The sequence below is a fragment of the Pempheris klunzingeri genome, chromosome 15, assembly GCF_042242105.1.
Source record: "Pempheris klunzingeri isolate RE-2024b chromosome 15, fPemKlu1.hap1, whole genome shotgun sequence".
NCBI lineage: Eukaryota > Metazoa > Chordata > Actinopteri > Acropomatiformes > Pempheridae > Pempheris > Pempheris klunzingeri.
In genome coordinates this window covers 3,486,042-3,506,010 of record NC_092026.1, presented here as the reverse complement: position 1 = coordinate 3,506,010, position 19,969 = coordinate 3,486,042, and the positions used below count along the sequence as shown (strand labels likewise).

The 19,969-nt window shown below is 47.1% G+C and overlaps 3 protein-coding genes and 1 long non-coding RNA gene across 5 annotated transcripts; 3 read left to right on the top strand and 1 right to left on the bottom strand.

Moving 5' to 3' along the window:
* Positions 1-2,170: 2,170 nt before the first annotated feature.
* Positions 2,171-7,468, top strand: fzr1b (fizzy/cell division cycle 20 related 1b). Its single transcript, XM_070845833.1, has 14 exons — positions 2,171-2,340; positions 2,692-2,871; positions 3,084-3,185; positions 3,292-3,355; positions 3,437-3,564; positions 3,665-3,747; positions 3,839-4,022; positions 4,110-4,175; positions 4,284-4,386; positions 4,514-4,695; positions 4,786-5,019; positions 5,825-5,929; positions 6,561-6,653; positions 6,884-7,468. The coding sequence occupies exons 2-14, from the start codon at positions 2,794-2,796 to the stop codon at positions 6,923-6,925; spliced, it is 1,464 nt and encodes a 487-aa protein (XP_070701934.1). The 5' UTR covers positions 2,171-2,340; positions 2,692-2,793; the 3' UTR covers positions 6,926-7,468.
* LOC139214883 (importin-13-like) lies at positions 7,465-14,418 on the bottom strand. Of its 2 annotated transcripts, XM_070845830.1 has the most exons (22): positions 14,264-14,321; positions 13,966-14,080; positions 13,231-13,356; positions 12,410-13,050; positions 12,188-12,328; positions 11,948-12,089; positions 11,626-11,792; positions 11,409-11,529; positions 11,142-11,289; positions 10,747-10,928; positions 10,647-10,673; positions 10,419-10,553; positions 10,187-10,333; positions 10,016-10,096; positions 9,596-9,733; positions 9,393-9,489; positions 9,263-9,315; positions 9,116-9,182; positions 8,793-8,851; positions 8,593-8,682; positions 8,241-8,422; positions 7,465-7,913 (listed from the first exon to the last, which is right to left on the bottom strand). In XM_070845830.1, exons 2-22 carry the CDS (start codon positions 14,032-14,034, stop codon positions 7,829-7,831), a joined length of 2,898 nt encoding a protein of 965 aa, XP_070701931.1. In that variant the 5' UTR covers positions 14,035-14,080; positions 14,264-14,321; the 3' UTR covers positions 7,465-7,828. The 2 variants fall into 2 exon arrangements, with proteins under 2 accessions (XP_070701931.1, XP_070701930.1); XM_070845829.1 differs by having other exon boundaries at positions 13,966-14,418.
* Positions 8,334-8,682, top strand: LOC139214890 (uncharacterized). Its single transcript, XR_011585484.1, has 2 exons — positions 8,334-8,466; positions 8,566-8,682. It is a non-coding gene; the product is annotated as an uncharacterized lncRNA (long non-coding RNA).
* A 301-nt stretch (positions 14,419-14,719) lies between the features above and the next one.
* Positions 14,720-19,940, top strand: LOC139214635 (mucin-7-like). Its single transcript, XM_070845535.1, has 5 exons — positions 14,720-14,844; positions 15,669-15,965; positions 17,341-17,649; positions 17,728-17,894; positions 18,471-19,940. The coding sequence occupies exons 1-5, from the start codon at positions 14,778-14,780 to the stop codon at positions 18,513-18,515; spliced, it is 885 nt and encodes a 294-aa protein (XP_070701636.1). The 5' UTR covers positions 14,720-14,777; the 3' UTR covers positions 18,516-19,940.
* The last annotated feature ends 29 nt before the right edge of the window (positions 19,941-19,969 follow it).

Genomic DNA, 19,969 nt, shown 5'->3' with positions numbered 1-19,969 from the left:
TGTGCATTGTGAGTGGTGCAAACAGGCCAGCAGTGTTTAATGTGGAGGGGTGAGAAACACGGGACGATACAAGAATCTAACAAATACTCCATTAACAGTAGATGACCTGCATTTGAAAACCCACTCATGAGGAAATGTAGAATAATAAGCAAAATCTGCTTAAAGTCTCAACAATGAATCTACTCCCTCTGCAGAAATACGGCCCTGTGACTGATATATAATACATTATAAGATTGTCACTGATGAATTCATGCACAAGTGGTGTTGATGAGTTACTTTAACTCTACTGCTTAACAGGCAGTTAGCCTGGAGGGGGTCAGGCTCGTCCTAAGGATCACAGGACAAACCTGGAGGTGAATCATGAGATGAGTAAATAGGTGGAAGAAATAAGAAAAACATTTGTCACGCAAATTTTGTATTCAGTTTTTGGACTTTTCTCTAAACCTGAGCACCACATGCATGGAAGCTAGACTGTAGACTAAGGGAGCAGGAAACTGAAACTAAAGCTAATTTGGAGCTTGATGGTTGAAATAGAAAATCAAAGGTTAAATTAGTTCAGATAGTTCGCTGAAAGTAAAGTGAAATATTTGATAATTTGACTTCTTTGGACATCGAAGAGTTACATAAATGACATCATGTGAAATTGAAGGCAGTTAAGAAGAAGTTTAAGAAGTTTAGAGGGGAAATGTCCCTTTAGTGGAACTGCTGACTCCTCATAGACGCCTGAAAAAAAGGACAAAGGGCCTCGACAAAACAAAACAAAGTGTATTTTATAAGCTTATCATGTGTTTTTTGATGTAAAATCCTGATCTGAAAATTGACGACTGTAACAAATAAGCGTAGAGGAGTCAAAAGTGGCACATTTCACTCTGTGTTGACTTATTGTCCATGTTTGTGGATGAGTCCATGTGTGTCCATATATTATATACATTCAGAGACAGACTGTAAACAGTAAACATGTAAATGTGTGAACGTCTCACAGTACGACAAAGGGCGGCGTGGCACACGGGCCTACGTGCAGATCAGAGAGTTGGCATGCCTCGTCTCCACTCTGCCATGTCAGTCAGTCTCATTAAAGCCTGTATCTCCCTCTCTCTCTCTCTCTCTCTCTCTCTCTCTCTCCCTCTCTCTCTCTCTCTCTCTCAGTGTTTCAGTGGTACAGGGCATAAATAAACCACACATGAGCTCAAAGTGAAGCCTTATCTGCTCCTATTAGCAGAGGATGGAAAATTTAGTGTCAGCCGGGGCAAAATGTAAGATGTTTATTTACTCTGAGGTCACGCTCACACGGCCCTCCCACCCTCCCTCCCATCCCCTCCTCTCCTCCTCCCAGGCATCCATGTGCTATCAATACTCTCACTCTCTGCTTGACGTGCAACTAGCACAGATGGTTAGGCAAATTAACTTGAGAAGTTGGTTTTAAAAGTTCAAACTAAAAAATGCATGTACAGGTTTCCCTACAAACCTCTGTGGTGATTCTGGCATAGGTTGTTTTTTTGTTTTTTTTTCACTTTAACTGGAGATAAAACATAGAAATAGACCATAAAGCATCGTTATTGCACTAAATAAAGATCTTTTATATTGTGCATGAACTTGTAAATTGAACTTGCAATTGTTTTTTTATTGCAAAATATGCCATTAGTGATGAGCACTTGTCAGTCAAATTAACAAATAAAGCAGAAAAATAATGTCTAGCGTCAAACTAACTAACATCCATGCTCATTACATCTGGTACTGGTTTACTCTGCACATCACATTCGGTTTGCATGTACTGTTTATAGTGTATATTACACTTTGTATTTATTTTTTTATACAACATTGCAACATTTTGTACATTTTTATTTCTATTTTGCTTATTTACTTGTTTGTATTCATGGTGGTGGTCACTTTTACTTCTTTACTATTGTAACACCAGAATTTCCCCCCGGGGATCAATAAAGTATTTCTATCTATATATCTATCTATCTATCTATCTATCTATCTAGTGCTTGGAGGTCATTTATCCTGCGGTGCAGCAGCGCCACCTTATGGCCACATGGGGAACTACCACGGTGCCGCCTCGGCTGCAGTGACCGTGTGTCGCCGGTGGGCGTCGCTGTTGGGCGGCGCACTGCGCTGACAGCAGAAGTCAACCAAACAAATTTCTTTCTACAGCTGATTCGGCCGCCATCTTTGTCGCGAACATAAACAACACCAGCGGGTCGCGTCGGCGTTTGGATGTCCCGCCGCCGCCGCTGCTGCCGCCGCTGCTGCTGCTTGGAGGAAGGTGGCCGCGGCGCCGATCCCCACAGCCCCTCAGATGACTGTTGATTTGGACACCTGAGCCGCCGTGTCAGACAGGTAAGAGGGGGCTCGCGGCCGAGTCGTCAGCTGACGTGACCCCGCGTCCGAACGGGTTGTTTGGTGCGCGAGCATGATGCCATGACAACGGTGCGGCTGTCATTAGCGCGCCGTGGAGCTGTCCGGCGGTCGTACCTCGATGTTTCCCCTGTTTTTATGCCATTAACAGACGCCAAAACGCGGACTCGGTCCTCTAACCGCGTCGTGCTAACGCTGTTACCCTCCCGGAGGCGCTGACATGCGGTGACACCGAGCTAACCGGGCCGCCTCGGTGCGTGTCAACCCTCCCCGGAGAGGCTGCTCGTGCTTCGGCTACATGAACGGTGAACTAAGCTAAGCTGTCTTCCACAGAGATGGGGGTCCGGTGTGGATGTCCTCAGCGGGGGGGAGAGGAGGTTTAAAGGGGGCGGGGAGGGCAGCGGAGGGGCCTTGCTGCTCGTCAGCCCTGAGGAGATGGACCAGGAGTACGAGAGGCGGCTGCTGAGGCAGATCAACCACCAGAACCTGCCGGCGGAGGCCCGCCTGTCGAAGGTGAGGGGGGTCCGGGCTGGATGGTGATCAGTGGAGCAGACTGACTGTGTGTGTGTGTGTGTGTGTGTGTGTGTGTGTGTTTTTATGACAGCTGGGTGACATTTAGTCATTTAGTTCTCCTAACTCACACACAAGCAGAGCTCTTTGGGCTCTTTTCCCCCCTAAATAGTGCCAATAATCCTAATTTCCCTGCTCTCTCTCCCTCTCTGCAGTGTGTCAGTGCTACCTGCAGTCCTGTCAGTGTAAAATCAGGAGACCGCTTCATTCCCACCCGCGCCGGAAGCAACTGGAGCATCAACTTCCACTATGCCAATGTGAGCACTGAGATCTACGCCTCCTCCGTCAGCTCGTCACTCCACTCCCACTAAAACACAGCCCCATGATCACATAGCTATATACCTTTACCTTTTCTCTCTGCAGGAGAACTGTCGCTCCCCCAGTCAGAACCACAAGGCAAAGGATGCCAGCTCAGATTCAAGCAAAGGTCAGACATTTAAGAGCAATATCTCTCCAGCACCTGTGTTTCCATTGCAACTTTCACTTATACCCGCGCTCCGCCGTCCAGACGCTGTGGCGTATGCTGCCCTGTTGAGGAACGAGCTGCTGGGGGCAGGGATCGAGACCGTGCCAGACCCTCACACAGACGACCGACGGCATGCAGTCCTCTCTCAAGACTCTCACAGCCTTTTTAGGGTATAAGTCACTAACAGATTTAGGTGGATCAAAGATTTTCTCATTCAAGAGTGTGTCTTAACTGTCAAATGATAAATAATTGTGCTTTCATCCTCCACAGTACACTGTCCACACTAAGAGAGTGCCTTTCGATAGCGATAACGAAGTCTCACCATACTCCCTTTCCCCGCTTAGTAACAAGAGGTACGAAACATCTCACACGCTGGACGCTGAACGGAAACGGGGCTTTTATTATGCTGACGTTTCTTCTCGATGGTTTTTTTTTTTTCTGTAGTCACAAGCTGCTCCGCTCCCCTCGTAAACCAGCCCGGAAGATCTCCAAGATCCCCTTCAAAGTGCTGGACGCTCCGGAGCTGCAGGATGACTTCTACCTCAACCTGGTAGACTGGTCAGCGGGCAACTTGCTCAGTGTCGGCCTGGGAGCCTGCGTCTACCTGTGGAGTGCCTGCACCAGCCAGGTCAGAGGACGACTTACAGACTGTCGTTCACGGCTTCAGCTTCACCGCAGAATTTGCTGTTAAATGCTAAATGTGTTTATGTTACAGGTGACTAGGTTATGTGACTTGTCGGTGGACGGGGACTCTGTTACATCAGTTTGTTGGAATGAGAGGGTGAGCTGAACCTACTCCTTATTTATGACAGTGACGTAAGAGAGAATAAGCAGTTTGTAGAAAAGAAAAACTGGGGAAATGATTTGACTTTGGCTCTGGTCCCATCAGGGGAGTCTCGTCGCCGTCGGAACCCACAAAGGTTACGTTCAGATCTGGGATGCAGCCGGAGGGAGGAAGCTGACCAGCCTGGAGGGTCACTCAGCACGTGTAGGTCAGTCATAAAAAACGTTTCCATTTTTCTTTTAGTGAACTAAAAGGAAGAAAGGACGGAATTCCAACACTGTTGAGAAACACCAGATGAAATGTGAGACCTTCCCCTCCCACCCTTTGTGCCCAAGGTGCCCTGGCGTGGAACGGAGAGCAGCTGTCGTCGGGGAGTCGGGACAGAGTGATCCTGCAGCGGGACGTCAGGACCCCCCCGTCTGCGGAGAGGAGGCTGCAAGGTCACAGACAAGAAGTGTGTGGCCTCAAATGGTCTCCTGACCACCAGCACCTCGCGTCCGGAGGCAACGACAACAAGGTGAGAGAGTTTAAACACTTCCGCTTCTGTGAGTGAATCCAACCCGGGACGACCCTGAACGCATCTTGTCCCTCGCCCTCTCCTGCCCAGCTGCTGGTGTGGAACAGCTCCAGCCTTCTGCCCGTGCAGCAGTACAGCGACCACCTGGCAGCAGTGAAGGCCATCGCCTGGTCCCCCCACCAGCACGGGCTGCTGGCGTCAGGGGGCGGGACCGCCGACCGCTGCCTGCGCTTCTGGAACACACTGACGGGTCAGGCTCTGCAGAGCACAGACACCGGCTCCCAGGTCTGCAACCTGGCATGGTCCAAACACGCCAACGAGCTGGTGAGGAGACACACACACACACACACACACACACACACACACACAGATGCACATACAATCTAGATGTACATAAAATCTTTTCTGCCAGCTGCCATAACACTTTTTAACCAGTCTGCTCTGGCTGGCAGAGAGCTCTCAGCACCCTCTGCTATTTAACAAATATGTATTTCTGTTCTTCAACTTGCACTATAGTTTTTATTTTATTTAATTTAACTCGCACTTTGGTTTTAATCTTTTTATCAATTTATCTGCTTATTTATTGTTGTATTCATGGTGGTGGTCACTTTTACTCGCTTTTGCTCTTTTGCTTCTGTAGGGATCAATAAAGTATTTCTATCTATCTATCTATCTATACATGTTTGTAGACAAGTACTGGGTGGTGATTTCGATGTAATTGAGTAGTAAGTGTGGCTTTATAGGAACAGGTAATGACAATATAATAATTTATCAAGTGATAATTTGATTAAAAGATAATTTATTAAATATGAACCTTCTTAAACCAATGATATAATCTAGAAAACAAAAATGTGATCACGTCTTTGCATGAAAATTAAAATTCCCTGCAAAATGTCATTCACTGTAAATCTGCGTGGTGTGAAAACAAATAATATTATTATTAATTAACATTTTAATTGCACATTTGTCTGGTGTAAAGGGACATTTTGTAATATTTATAGATAATATGACTTTATAACTTCATAAATAAAAAAGTTTCTAGTATTCAGAATATATTTACAATTACAGCATCTCTGTAATAGCGGCCTGATGCATCGTGTTGAGTTAATGGTTCTCTCTCTGTTCTCAGGTGAGCACTCACGGCTACTCTCAGAACCAGATCCTGGTGTGGAAGTATCCGTCACTCACACAGGTGGCCAAGCTGACGGGACACTCCTACAGAGTGCTCTACCTGGTACGTCCGCCGTGCACACCACGTTCAGTGCCGGTGTAACTGGGCGTAACTGTTTTCATACATTTATCCACAAGGGCAGCAAGTATTCAGATGTTTTACTCCAGTATAAGCAGCAATGTCATGGTGTAAAAATACTGAGTAAAAGCTTTGCATTTGTTAATAATAATCATAATACATTTTATTTCAAGGCGCCTTTCTGGCACTCAAGGTTGCCGTACAATAACACATAGAAAATGTACACAATATTATATAAATTTACACAATATAAAAGCAGGTTTAAAATCAATAACAGTGTGTAAGTATTAGAAAAATGGATTGTCAGAAGTAATAGTACCTATAATGCAGTGACCCTGTCATGTAAATTATTGATTCATTACCACTGATGCATTCAGGTAAAGGCAGAAATGCTCCTATTATGCTGTTTAATATATTATATTCTATAAAGTAGTCATATATTTTCTATGTGAAGTCACAGTCATAGTCCACCCACACAGCTGTCTGAACAGTACAAACTCAGGCTGACTGACATTCGCCCACATGATGGGGAGGGACAACGTGCAGCGTCCCGATAAACAAATATCAACATGTTTTCCCTTTCACCAGTTCTCCTCTCCTTGTCCTCCCTCCCCAGGCCGTGTCGCCGGATGGGGAGGCCATCGTAACCGGAGCTGGGGATGAGACACTACGTTTCTGGAACGTCTTCAGCAAGACCCGCTGCACCAAGGTGCCGTATATCAGTGACAGTGACAGTGACACATGTCCCTGACATGGAGTAACGTTGATTTCAACCAGACAGATAAATAAACATAACAGATAAAGCCTCTTTCAAGGTCTTGAATTTTACCAAACAAGACCTTGAAAGTCATTTAAAATTCTTTGAAATGAACATTTTCCTTATTGTGGATTTGAGGACAATATGACCTGTTTGAATGGTTTTTAATTTCCCCTGTCCAGGAATCAAAGTCAGTGCTGAACCTCTTCACCAGAATACGATAGTGAGCAGCCTGGACTGGTTTTAGGGAGGGGGGGGGGTGTCCAGCGAGCTGTGGTTGAACCGCAAAGCCCCCCCGACAACACTCACAGACTCCGGCCGTCTCATCTCAGCACCTCTCAGTGCACCAAGCACCACTACGACTGTCCCTCTCAAACCCACCTTTTCTACAGAGGACTTCCAACAACTGCCAGCCCTCACAGTGATGTGTCGCTGATCAAAGGACAGACGGTCTGCTGTCAGGACACGTCGTCTGCTCAACAAATGTCTTGTTTTCTTTTCTGTTGTGGAAGTGATGAATTGTTTTATTATATATTAGCAGAAGTATACATGTACAAGAGTTCTAAGCTATATAATGTAATGACGTCACATTTTTAAAAGGCTCTCCTTTGTAACAGAGAGAAGAAGAAGCCTGGCTGGGGTAGTTGGGAGAGGGGGGGGAGGGGTTTCTATATTTTGATAATGTGTGAAGATGATCTACAGGCAATCTACGACAGAGGAGACACAATAAATAAGTGAACACTCGCACAGTTGCTCATGCAGCTGCAAACAATGAGCCGTTTATTGGTGTTTTGTGTGTTCGTCAGATGAGCAGAGCTCTTAGATTCGGGCCTGGAGGTAAGAAAACAGCAGTGTGACACCTTTTTTTCTTTCATTTTATCCTGTTTTGAAAGTCACAGAGGTATTTTATTAAAAACATGTTGCACACACTGTAGGTGCGCCTGTCCTAGTAACAGTCCACTACTGTGTTTTAGCATCGGCTCAGTCCAAGAGTCACAGTTTTTGATAGTCCAGTGTCACCTGTTCAAGTGAGAAGTCCGTTTATCATTGAAACACATTCTGTTTTTCAGTTGCTTTCTCTGAGAGTTACTCGGAGGGAAGTGGTGCTGCCAGCACAGTGTAGTCATCTAGTATCCAGACCCCTGCAGGCCCCGACACAGCAGGGAAAACTCCTTCACAATCTCCTTCACATGACGCTTGTTGGTTTGCTCCCTGCAAGGAAGAGAAAGATGTGGCCATGATTCACACGTCACCTTGACACAAATCTGTCATCCAAGTCAGTGATTTGTGAGTAAAAGCTGCTGACGCAGTAACATAGAACATCACGTACATTTTGATTAGCGACACAAAGTCTGTTTGAAACGGTGCAGTGTCCAGTTATTACCACTAGCTGTGACATGCGTGATGCTTTAAAACATGCATTTACTACTTTACAAATGGAAAATTGCAGTTTTTGGTGTTTCAGCTATTCTTTAAACCAGGCTTTTGTTTCCTCTGCTGTATGAAACAACAGAGGAACACTAATGAGCATGTCATTACCTCAGCAGCTGCTGGCTGAAGGTGTGTTTCTGCTCTGAGGAGACCTGTGCCGAGGGGAATCCAGGGGTCTGCAGTGTTTCTTTCAGCCACTGGGACAAGAGAGCCGGACAGTGTCTGTTCAGACTCAACAGCACCTCAGAGAAGTGGTCTGTCAGACTGCGAGGAGACCCGCCTCCAACCGCCTGAGACACAAAGACAAACACACTTCAGAAGGTCCCATCAGAAGGTTTGAAATTGGATTAAATCTCAGGGATACAAAATGTGCACTGGTTTACCGACAATAAGATACACACATGGCACTAATGACATATTTTTTCATGTGTAGTTGTCCTGTGTGTAACGGCGGACTCACTTCGAGCACGGCCTCCGTCAGAAGCTTCCCATCCCTCTGCAACACTTCACCAAGTGAGGGCACGTCTTTACAACGGGGCAACAGCTCTGTCTGCCGGGGGCCGGGCAAAAATAACAACAATCTGGGATGAGCTGATGAGTTGAAATGAGATCAAGACTACAGCTTGTGATTAAAACTTGCACACGTCTGCCTCAGCTTACAAAGAATAGACTGGCGGCTTTTACTGTGGGCGTCTCTGGAAACTTTAGCGACAGAATCCCTGGAGAAAAACGGAATAGAGAAGGATGTTTTTAATAAATGCTTCAGCTCAGGAGACACACAGATGGCGGAAAAACGACTCAGAGAGAGAGAAGTTTTGTCTTCATTTTGAACCCAGGCCTTTTTTAGAAAGATGGGTGAGACATAAAAAGGGTCAAATTGTGCAGAAGTATTTATTTTCATCAGTTTTAATGGAATTTACTGGTCTCCAAAAGTTCCCTATATCAGATATTGAGTCTGTGTGATATAATGTAATGACTCTCACCACAGTAAAACAGAGCTTTAACGTCCAACTGGTCAGACAGGTACAAATCAGGCTTCCTTTTTAGAATCTAATGGGGAAGAAAAACAAAAGTGGTCGGACAAAGTTTTCTTTGTGATGCACAACGATGGAGAACCACATTCAACCCACCTGAGCGTGAAGGTGCATAAATGATTCTGCAATATCAGGATGATCCCGTGGACCTGTAATCAAAATAAGATGAGGCGAGACAAACTTATTTCTGAAAGTAAACTGTGGTTTCTCTGCAGGCGTTCATTACCGAGCTGAAATATAGTAAGAGTGGCAGAAGACAACACTTCCATCAGGCTTTTGATGTCAGCGATGTGATGTTCCTCTCCAGCAAATATGTGAACCATCTAAAAAAAGGGAGAGAGAGAGGGAGAGAGAGAGGGGGAGAGGGGGAGGGTGACGTGATGCCAAAAATCAGTGCTTTTATTCAGGCCCTGATCTGTGGGGGCGTACCTGCTGGGCCAGGTCCAGAGCTGAGGCTTGTGGGAAGGCGCTGTAGATCTGCCCCAGCATCTCACTCAGCTGAGCCACGATGGGCCCGAAATCATGTAGGAGGGTTCGAACCGACTTATCAAACACCCCGCACACTGCCTGGAGGGAGGGAGGGAGGGAGGGAGGGAGGGCTGTGAGTCCAGCAGAGTGTCTGAGTGTTTAAATAGAGGCACTACAGCTCACTGAAATGTGAACACTTTAGTTGGTCAAGGCCACAAATTTGTTAAAACCTGATTGCTAGAAATAGAATCTTCAATATGTCTTCCTCATTTTAGATTTCAGAACTTCTTGTGTTTTTAAACATTTCCTTTATGATTATTTCCCAGTTCCCGTTTTTGGAGATTTTCAATGTGGTAAAAGCAGTAAAAACAACCCGCCTACCTCCACCACCTCCGAGTCATCGAGCCACTTGCTGAGGATGGTCTGGATCAACGTGAACACTTGCTGTAGCACAACAACAACCTAAACAAAAAATGGAGTAACTAACTTGTCAAGCAGCACACATGGAAATGGTCTGATACATGATAATGGGGACACAGTTTTTAAACCTACTGGATTTTGTGCGCTCTGTGTGGGAGTGAGTCTTGGGCTGGACGCTCCCTCCAAGCTGTCTGCTTGTCTGTGGATGTCCAGAGTGGTAAAGAGACTGGACAGCATGCCCAGGATGTGGATTATGGACTGCTTATTTGTGGGATTAGGCTGCAAAGGGAGACAAAGTGGGTGGGTCGGTCATAACCGTTTGATGTGAGGGGGTTTCTGTAGAAGCTGTTGGTGCCACTTTTACCTCCTGCTGAGCCAGCGTGTCCAGCTGCTGGACGTGAGGCGTGATGAGGGAGTGAAGTCTCACCAGAATCTCCTCCACCGGCAGGGCGGACAGCAGGAAACCCAGAGCCTGCATCAACCACATGCACTGGCTGCTCTGCACACAGACACACGGGAACACGAACAGGACGCATCATACATGATGTCCCCACAGAGCTGACGCTACGGGGGAGACAGGCTGTTTACTCACCTTATGGATTTCTTTAATCAGCACGTCCTGCAGAGGAACACAAGTGTTAATACAAAGACAGTAATCACAGCGACAGACACTAGAAGGCTGCGTGTCTGACCTGCGACACAGTCAGGATGTCCTGAGCGAAGGGGCCCAGGTCGTGTCTGCACTCCCTGCAGATCCTCTTCAGAGTGGACACGCTGGACACAGACAGCTCCGCCTTCACAAGGCCCTGGAGCACCATGGGTAATATGCCGCCCAGCATCACTGGGTGGTCTGCCAGCCACTCAGCCAGGGATCCTGGCCATCAGGGGGAATTCAGCAAGGAGGTGGGTGCACGTCATGGACAGAGGATGTAAAGGGTTTGTTACAGTTGGGTACAAAAAAAACAAAATGCACCATAAATCTGGTGAGATATTTAAATGTGCATGTAATTTATCTTTAGCTCTTGGGACTAGAACACTGTGCTGAAGGTTCCTCAAACTTCAGAAGAAGAATGGATGATCTGTGTACCTATGGTGTACATGACGGTGTCAGCCAGCATGACGTTGCTGATGTTGATTCTGGGGATCAGACCAATAAGGCCGGGGATAACATCCGAGTAGTTCACATCTATGGTCTCAGCTATGGACTGGAAGCCGAACAACAGGGCCTCAGTGTCCTTAAGACGGTGAGACACACAGTGTGGCGTTGGGTGGAGAGAGAATATGGAGAATATGCTGTATATGATTAGTATTTCATTTACACATTAATAGTTTCAGTGGGAGTTATTGACGTTACCTGCCATACCGCTGACTGCTGGGGGTCCATTAGCTGTCTGCCCAGCCTGTCGTAGAGGTTACTGAGCAGCTCGGCCCCCAGCATTTCATACACATACATCAGAGTGTCGGAAATGTCCACTCTGAAACGCAACAAGAGACGCAGAGACAAGCTTAATCTGCAGACGTATTTTTTTTGCAATCATGCTGGTTTTCCTCCTTTTGTTCTCATGTCGTACCTGTAAATCCTGAACTGCTCCTTGTCATCAGAAGACCAGGAGGCGTACTCCTCCTGGGAGGGATAGTGGGATTTATGCAGGAGGACATCCACCAGCTGGAAGTAAACCGGCCTGTAGACCTGCAGGTAAACTGTCTGCCTCTCCTCCTCAAATGACAAGATGTCATCCTGAACATGCAGGAACGTGATTAGAAAGAAAGTTTGGTGTTAAAATCCTTTATATGCAGTTTCTCATTAAATGCATACACGAGTAACTTAGTAAACTGAAAAGAAAAAGCATTTAATGTACAAAAGGTGTACGTGTCTCACTCCTTACAGCTCACCTGGAGCGTGTACCAGAAGGTGAGCGTGAGGGAGCTGGTGGTCTCACTGACGGGGTAGTGTCCAGGGACGCCGGTGCAGAACAGAATCATGTTAACCAGAGTCAGATATTCCTGCCAGTGCTCCACCTGTTCCAACAAAACCCTGTCATACGCAAACACATTGATCCAAATTAAAAAATAAAAGCCATCTGCTGAAGCCGGGTTACAGGGTTGGCGGCGTGTGCGCATCTGTGTGTGTACCTGGAGTGTGTTTCTCCCATAGCAACGGCAACGCGGCAGATGCCATGTGAGGTTTCCATGTTTCCATCCCGGACCGCTGCCTTCAGCTGGTCGTGGAGCCCCAGCACCAGAGGCAACAAGCTCACCAGAGCATCGATGTACCTGCACACACATGTTTTAGCTCACACACACCTGAAGAGCAACCGTGGCCTTATTGAGGTTATGATCCGGTGTGTTTCTCACCTCTGGCAGTCAGGCTGTGAGATGGCAGTAACTATTGTCTCCACAGCCGTGTCGAACAGCTCCGGGTCAGACAGAGTTGTGAAACAGTCCTGGACCAGTTCATGGCTCTCCCCCAACGGCACATCCAGCCCCACCCAGCTGGACAGGCAGCGCAGCACCTTCTCCTTCACCTGGTTCGAGGAGTCCTGGCTTTGGAGCAGCTGGCGGAGCATGGGGCACACCACCGCCCACTCCCCGGCCAGGGCCTCCCTCAGCTGGCCGCGACGGGCTTGAGCCAGCCGGCTGCTGTGGAACTCCTCGGGAAGTACGGTGAGGAGCTCCAGCAGGGCGAGGCAGTGTGCGTGAGGGTCCTGGGTGGCCTGCGCACCAGAGCCACCTTCGGAGTCAGGCTTCTGCGGTTGGAAGGCCCTCACCATGTCCGCCACCGGCTGGGACCAAGCCTGAGGAATTAAGTTGAGAGCCATGGCGGCCAGAGCTACACACAGCCGGGTTAGCACCATTTTGGGCCCCGAGGAGAAGTGTAAGATGTGGGAGAGGAGCTGCATCCTCAGGCTCTCATGCTGCTCTGTGGGGAGGTCTCTCCAGTGCCGGGAGATCTTGGTGTGGAGGGTGCTGGCCCCAAAAAACTGCACCTCTGGGAGCTGAAAACAGACAGACAGACAGACAGACACTATAACAGATGAAAGAGCTGCTGCAGGCATACACTGTACATTAGTCTTTCTTAAGTGCATTACGCTGCCCGGTGCTCTTGCACGCTGCAGTAGTTGTATATGTAGACTGTGCAGCTGTTAAGATCTCGGAGCAGAAGCAAAACCACAGACCTTGTCAGGGCCCAGCAGGGCCCAGCAGAACTGCCAGGCCTGTGCAGAGGCCTGGGCCTGGGTCAGCCACTTCTGGGCCACGTTCTTCCGCTCCATGTCGGGGTCAAAGTACAGCTGGTAGAGCGCCTGGAGGAAGACAGGAGAAGAATCGATACGAAGGGATCACTTGAATGAAACAATAAGAGACGAGGATAACATTGATGGGTGGATCCTAATCGTGATGAAGTTCAACAATCAACGTCCCCGTATCTCTTCATCACTGCATCCTGTGGAAAAAGGTTCATAAACACGTCTCGACTTTAAATTGGATTCCTGAGTTGCATCGACAAGGAGCATTAATAATCATGCATGCTGGAGGACAAATACTTTGAATAGAGTAAAGAAATGTGTTGCTGTAGCAACTAATCCAAAGCACATGGTGTTGGTTATTATTAGGACAGCATATGCTTATAGCTGGTATCATGTTACAGAAGGTCCAGTTTGTCTAATCTGCCTGTGTTAAAGTACAATTAACAAACTGCCCTTTGCTATTTGGCCAAACTGCTTTAGCTACAATAACATTGTTATTGTGATACTGATAATAAAAAGTAATAATGATAATAAGAACATTTGATGATGCTGCAGCTCTTTTCTCTGACAAACATGTGGGTTAAGATCAGCTACAGCTACAGAGGGTCCATCTATAGGCTTGATTTCATAAATTCACCCAGAGAAGATCACTGACAACTAACTCACCGACTCCACGTTCTCCACCGTGAGGTCCAGCTCCACCGGGCTGTCCCCCGGGTTGGCTGGGGGCTCCATCTGGCGCAGGGAGGGGGTCGGTGTCCTCCTGCTGCCGTCTGATGTCCTGCAGAAATATAAAAGCCCGATCGCTTGAAAAGAAGAAGCAGCTTAGACGAGGAGCAGCCGAACTCGGAGTGTGTCAGAGCGCAGCGGGTCACTCAGCTGTCCACAGAGCTCACATGTGGGCAGAGCGCTCAGACACCTCTGAGGCTGTTACCACCAGCAGACACCAACCCCGACCACCTACCGCTGCCTGGGGTCTGGAAACTACCACACCGGTGCGCGCACAGCACTCATGAGTCCGGTCAAACTTGCCAACAGCTTGATGGCGCGTTCGGCGCTTTACAACAGGCGCTCCTGACGCAGACAACTGCGCCTCTGACGCACTGCCATCTGATTGGAGCAGCGACTCCAAACTGATGCCTTTCGGGGGAGCAGATGCAGGGATGAGTGGCTCAAACGTGGGGAAACACAGAGCTGGGGAGTGACACGTGAATTCGCAGCGTTTTTCCTGTTGCTGCCGCTGCTCTCTAGAATAAAAACGCGTGCGTCTCTTTTTGTTTTTGCGCTCCCACCGCCCGCCATGCGGCCCCACCCCTGCTCCTCTTCTGCCCGACTCCCTCAGGATATTTTTAGCGCCGATGATGTGCCCTGTCAAATCACGTAACGGAAACAACCTCAGAGCTAAAAGAGCAGAGGAAGAGCCCGCTTTGGTCCGCGCGTCTCTGGGATCTGCAGGAGGAAGGAAGGCCGCGGATGAGATGAAACTGGAAATTCATTTGGTGTTTGGCGTGTTGGTGGTCCTTACCGGCTCATCGCAGACAAGAGGTAAGGTGTCATCCCTCCGTGTGTGTGTGTGTGTGTGTGTGTGTGTGTGTGTGTGTGTGTGTGTGTGTGTGTGTGTGTGTGTGTGTGTGTGTGTGTGTGTGTGGTGTCAGACTTGACATCCTGCTGACGTGAGCTGGACGATGCTCTCCTTATTGATCTCATGGAAAGTTCACACAGAGCCGCAGGCTGCTGGATGCATTTGATCACTATTGGATCATGTTTATTAGCTTCTTGTGGTCCGTCAGCAGCTCATTTAGATTTTCTCTCAGCAACAATGTGAGCTTTTGTTATTTTACTCTGATCTTTGCCCTCCAGTCTCCTCTGCTGCTTATTTACACTTGTAATACATTTAATACTTCATTTACTCTTTAGACTTAATGATAAATCTCATTTAATGCAGCAACTCACAGAGCTGCTGTACCAGGAGACTGCAGTGTGTTGGCAGGTTAATCAATTGGTTTTTGATTGATCATTTATAATGAACTCTTCTTATGAAAACTCTCTCACTCTTCTCCAGTGTGAAGGTTTGAGGATTTTTCAGGACTTTTATGATAGTAAATTGAATGTTTGGAGGTTTAGAGCTGCAATCAAGTATCTGATTAACAGACTATTAATCTACAACCACATTTAATAAGAAATGTATCAAGTTTGAGTGTTTTTTAAAGGAACATTGCCAAACTTCTTTGATTCCAACTCTTCATGGTTCCTGAACCATTTGAATATTTCACTTTATGCTCCGGGGGAATTTTTCAGACACAATCTTTGGGACAAAACAATTTATGGATTAATTGTTGAATTTGTCTGATTTATTTTCTGTTTCATAGGTCAGGACAGTGCTCTGCCTCCTGTCCTCACCCCAGCTGCCCTCCCGAGTCACACTGGAGCCTCAGCATCTCCCGCCCTGACAGGGGATCCTGGGGATGAGGGCCCACGGTGGACACCCAATCCTGCAGGAAGGGACGAAACCTCAGCTCAAACCACGACCCGTTCCCTCTTAGAGACCGCCACAAATGCAGCGCTGCAAACTCACCTACCAACAGAAAGCTCTGCAGTGGCTACATCTCAGCACACCGATGCACCTGTGGTCGTGACTGCTCACCCCAGTACTCCACCCTCTTCAGGTAACCCAGACAAACATGGCTCTATGATGATTCCACAGTTGTGCATCTATAATTCTCCAGTCCGGGCTGTTGTCTCGGACCAGATTCTTAAAATAAAGCATCCCAGACAGTGAAGGCTGTTTGCAAACACAGACGCCGTGCCGAGACGGCGTTCCAGGAACATGTTCCTCCCCTGACCCTCACATGACTGGATCCAGATTGAGAATGTGTGTCGCAACCTCATTTAAGAGATTCCCTTTTATAGATCAGATAAATATAACCCCCTCCTGTGCTGACGCCATGCTTCGCCTTTCAGCAGCTCAGAAATAACAAACAACGTGGCATAACGCCTTCCAGATCACACTCTCGCCCCTGTTTTTGTAGCTGTCGTCGTCACTTCTCCGTCTGTCCTGGTGGAATAATGTGCTGGCTGTCACTGAGCAAGAAGTGTTCACTTCAGAAGCTTGTGTTGGCTTTGTGACTTAAGGCAGAATATGCACAAGAATGTGAGAGTGTTTTACAACAATGCTGTCAGTGTTGTGGTAATAATAACTCATAACTCACCAAAACTTAATATTTACAACTCTTCATTCTACCCTACATGTAAACCTCAAACTTGTAATTACACACTGTGCAAGAGTTCCTTGAACACACCCCCGTCTCCCAGCCTCCTCCCCAGCTGTCAGCACGAGCTGTCAAACAGGATGTAAACAGACACATGTGCTTAAAGTAGAGTAGAGTAGAGTAGAGGGCACACTCATGCTGTGTTTATCTTAACTTTTATTCTGTGGTCTCACAGAAACCATCGAAATAATAATGCAGTCACAGACGAGAAAAACAGAAATCATTTTATTAAAATCTCATTATTTTCTCAATTCTATGATCAATCAGCTCTCAGAGTCCACAGATCATCAGTTTGCTGACATAACAGAGTATGAAAACCAGAAAATATCCACATTCGAGAAGCTACAACCAACCACCTGTTGCCATTTTTGCTTAAAGAAGTATTTTAATTGACTATTTAAAAAAATGATTGGTGGTTTTCTGTCAGTGAACTAAGTCTGGTTTAAGGTTCTCTAATGTTTAATCAGTAGATCTGAGCTGTGTGGCTTAAAGCTGAGGCCGTCATTGTCGCCCTCTTCAGGGTAAAAACTCTAACAAGATGGAGGAGGACGTTTGTTTGTGGATTATTTGAATGAAACTGCTAAACAAGGAGCGGCCTCCAGCACCACTATTATTCTGGTGCTGACAGAGTGTGTGAGGCCAGCGGGCAGCAGCTTTAACGTCAGTGTGTGTGGTGTGTGTTCATGAGCAGGGTGGTGTAGAGTTACCTCTGACTGCTGCCTGTGTCTGCTTTGAAGAATCCTCTCTACTGTCCTCACATCTCCTCTTTCAGCTGCTGCAGACAGCCTTTCATCCACGCCAACTGCAGGGAGCGCCGCCCCTCCGCTACCCGCCGCAGCCACAGAAGGCGGAGGTCCACCGACCAGAGAGCCCCTCTCCACCTCTTCATCTCAGCCGGGCCTCACGGGGAGGGAAACGAGCTCCACGGCCGGCGCCTCCACCCTCCAGCCACAGTCTGTGTCACCAGCCACCGCACAGCCAACAACCACGGGGCGCCCTCTGACCTCAGCTCCAGGGGCCCGGGGTCCCGTGGGGCCCACGCACCAGGACGTCCTGTCTGAGCTGAACGTTGGAGATGAAGGTGAGGTGGTGAATTATTTATTGTGGCTTCATTTTCTCCTTCTGTCCTAAAAATGCACTATGATGTTTGTCCATTTAGACCTCAAGGGGCCCCGCCATCGCTCCAGCTCCCCCCTGGACCCCCTGCTGGCCGGTCTGCTGTCAGTGTTCATCGTCACCACTGCTGTCGTCTTCATCGTCCTCTTCCTCAAGTTCCGCCAGCGGACAAACCACCCGGAGTTCCATCGGCTGCAGGATCTACCCATGGTGAGATACACTCTTCTGTACAAACGTGTGTTACAACAGTGGTTTTAGTCAAGTGATTAAAGGGGCATTCCACCTACTGAGATATAACAGTTGTATAATGTCTGCTTGGCTCTAGAGGGAGCTGTCTGAAGCTACTGGCTCCCAATGATGTCATCAGAAATACAGTTGTATGATGGGAAATGTAGTTTGGGGGTGCTTGACCCACATAGTGAACTGAAACTCAGGGTAGCTCGGCCTCTGCGCCAACTTTACGGAAATGAAATAATAAAATGCTGCAACCTCAAATGACCAAGTTTTCTCCCCAGCTCACCGTAGATGTTTTGAATATCAGCTGGACATTTTGGGACATATATTGTCCACTGACTGTCGGTCCGTCTGTGCTTAAATCAGTCTCATGAAGGCCGGTGGTGCAGTTTATTATTATATATGTAAAAATATAATGAAATCCTGTGTCAATGACCTTTTCAGCACCTAAAGTCACAGACCCACTCATGCACAGTTCAAAAGAAATGTAAAATGCTGTAAGCTAAAGTGCTGTAAAAGTACAACTTCTCTCGTTGTGATCGTCTCATCCAGGATGATTTGATGGAGGACACGCCTCTCTCCAGATACGCCTACTGATGGAGGAAGACCAGTGTGGATGTGAGAAAAGCCTTCGCCTGGATGCAGCTCCATCTCCACAGACGAGGGGTCAGTGGCAAAAATGTTTACCTGAGGTTCCATAGGAGGGTTTTATAGTCTATTAAACAGGGAGGGGGGGTGTCAGCAGTACTTTTTTCCACATTCCCTTTAAATTTGCAGAGATCTTCAGTCTAGAGGAAAACTCTCTGTCTTGAGGCGAGTTATTGTGCCTCTCCGCACCCCTGACTGACTCATCATGTACGCACTGCACTTTAATGTGGCCCCTAAGGGACATCTGAGGTAATGCAGATCAAAGCTGCAGAAGTCCTCCAATGTATTACACGCTCAGCCTCTGGTTGTCCGGCCAGAAATGAGAGCGAGAGACAAAGACCGGATGAGGACATTAAGTGCATGGGGACACATGGGGAAAGTTGCCATCATGCCTAAAGCGATTAAGGGATATGAATTATGATTCCTTAGGTGACCAAATGTTAGCGAAGTGCACTTTCAAGGTAAAATGCCAGGTTGCACGTGTGGTCTTAAAACTGAAAATCTACACACACAAGAATCAGAAGAGATTTTACGGTTCAGAAGCCACACAGACGCACCAACTCACCGAGTTCAGTTCAAATTTATCAACCAAGTTACCCCAAATGATGTGTGAAAAAATATTTATTGTCGCAGCCTTTCGTGTGAAGTGACTCGTGTTATGGAATCGGTATCATCAAAGTCGATGCTGATGTATAAAACTTAAATTTGTTCTCTTTTTGATGATGAATGTTTAATCCACCGATGTACACTGAGGGAGACCCTGTTACACTAAATACACACTTAAATAGGAGTACACTGCAAAGGTAAAACACATTACTGTTGTTAAATGTGTTGTAACATTCGTATTTATAGAGAAAGGTGTTCATTCGAATGGACACAATGAGAGGAGGCACCGGGGGGGTCTGGATTATAGTCGCCTGTATCTGTATTAGCTGGAGTGTCATGAAAATAAACTGTTGTACCAGAGTTTTTACAAAGTGGTTCTCAGCTACAGTGGTGTATGATGATAATCCGCCGATGAAATGTGGACTGTAAGAGTTTATTGATATAAAGATGTTTGATAATAAAACAAAAACCACAAGAGTGGAGCCTGAAGTCTGAAGTGTATGTGCAGAGGGTGGGGCATCGCTGACACAGGCATCATGATGTATGTGGGTGAGCTCTGAAGCTTTGTGCTGCGTCATTGTGTGAACTGCTTTATCCTTTGCAGTCAGTTCTGAGGCTGAGATATAAATCCACCTGCCCGGACAGGTAGTGTGGACTTTGAAACTTCAGAAAAGAAAGCCGCTCCTTTACACACACATAAACACCAGTGTTAGTAAGACCTGACATTCAACCTAAACCTATTCTAGTGCCCATAAAAAACCCACAAGATTATTTCTAGCAATCTCAAATTTTCAATA

What these genes read in the sequence shown, in the direction of transcription:
- fzr1b (XM_070845833.1), top strand. Translation starts at nt 2,794, where the DNA reads ATGGACCAGGAGTACGAGAGGCGGCTGCTGAGGCAGATCAACCACCAG. An exon ending in CGGAGGCCCGCCTGTCGAAG is followed by an intron (nt 2,872 to 3,083) that starts GTGAGGGGGGTC and finishes CCCTCTCTGCAG; the next exon opens with TGTGTCAGTGCTACCTGCAG. An exon ending in CCTACAGAGTGCTCTACCTG is followed by an intron (nt 5,930 to 6,560) that starts GTACGTCCGCCG and finishes CTCCCTCCCCAG; the next exon opens with GCCGTGTCGCCGGATGGGGA.
- LOC139214635 (XM_070845535.1), top strand. Translation starts at nt 14,778, where the DNA reads ATGAAACTGGAAATTCATTTGGTGTTTGGCGTGTTGGTGGTCCTTACC. An exon ending in CGGCTCATCGCAGACAAGAG is followed by an intron (nt 14,845 to 15,668) that starts GTAAGGTGTCAT and finishes TCTGTTTCATAG; the next exon opens with GTCAGGACAGTGCTCTGCCT. An exon ending in CAGTACTCCACCCTCTTCAG is followed by an intron (nt 15,966 to 17,340) that starts GTAACCCAGACA and finishes CTCCTCTTTCAG; the next exon opens with CTGCTGCAGACAGCCTTTCA.
- LOC139214883 (XM_070845829.1), bottom strand. Translation starts at nt 14,034, where the DNA reads ATGGAGCCCCCAGCCAACCCGGGGGACAGCCCGGTGGAGCTGGACCTC. An exon ending in CGGTGGAGAACGTGGAGTCG is followed by an intron (nt 13,357 to 13,965) that starts GTGAGTTAGTTG and finishes GTCTTCCTCCAG; the next exon opens with GCGCTCTACCAGCTGTACTT. An exon ending in ACATCCTGACTGTGTCGCAG is followed by an intron (nt 10,674 to 10,746) that starts GTCAGACACGCA and finishes GTTCCTCTGCAG; the next exon opens with GACGTGCTGATTAAAGAAAT.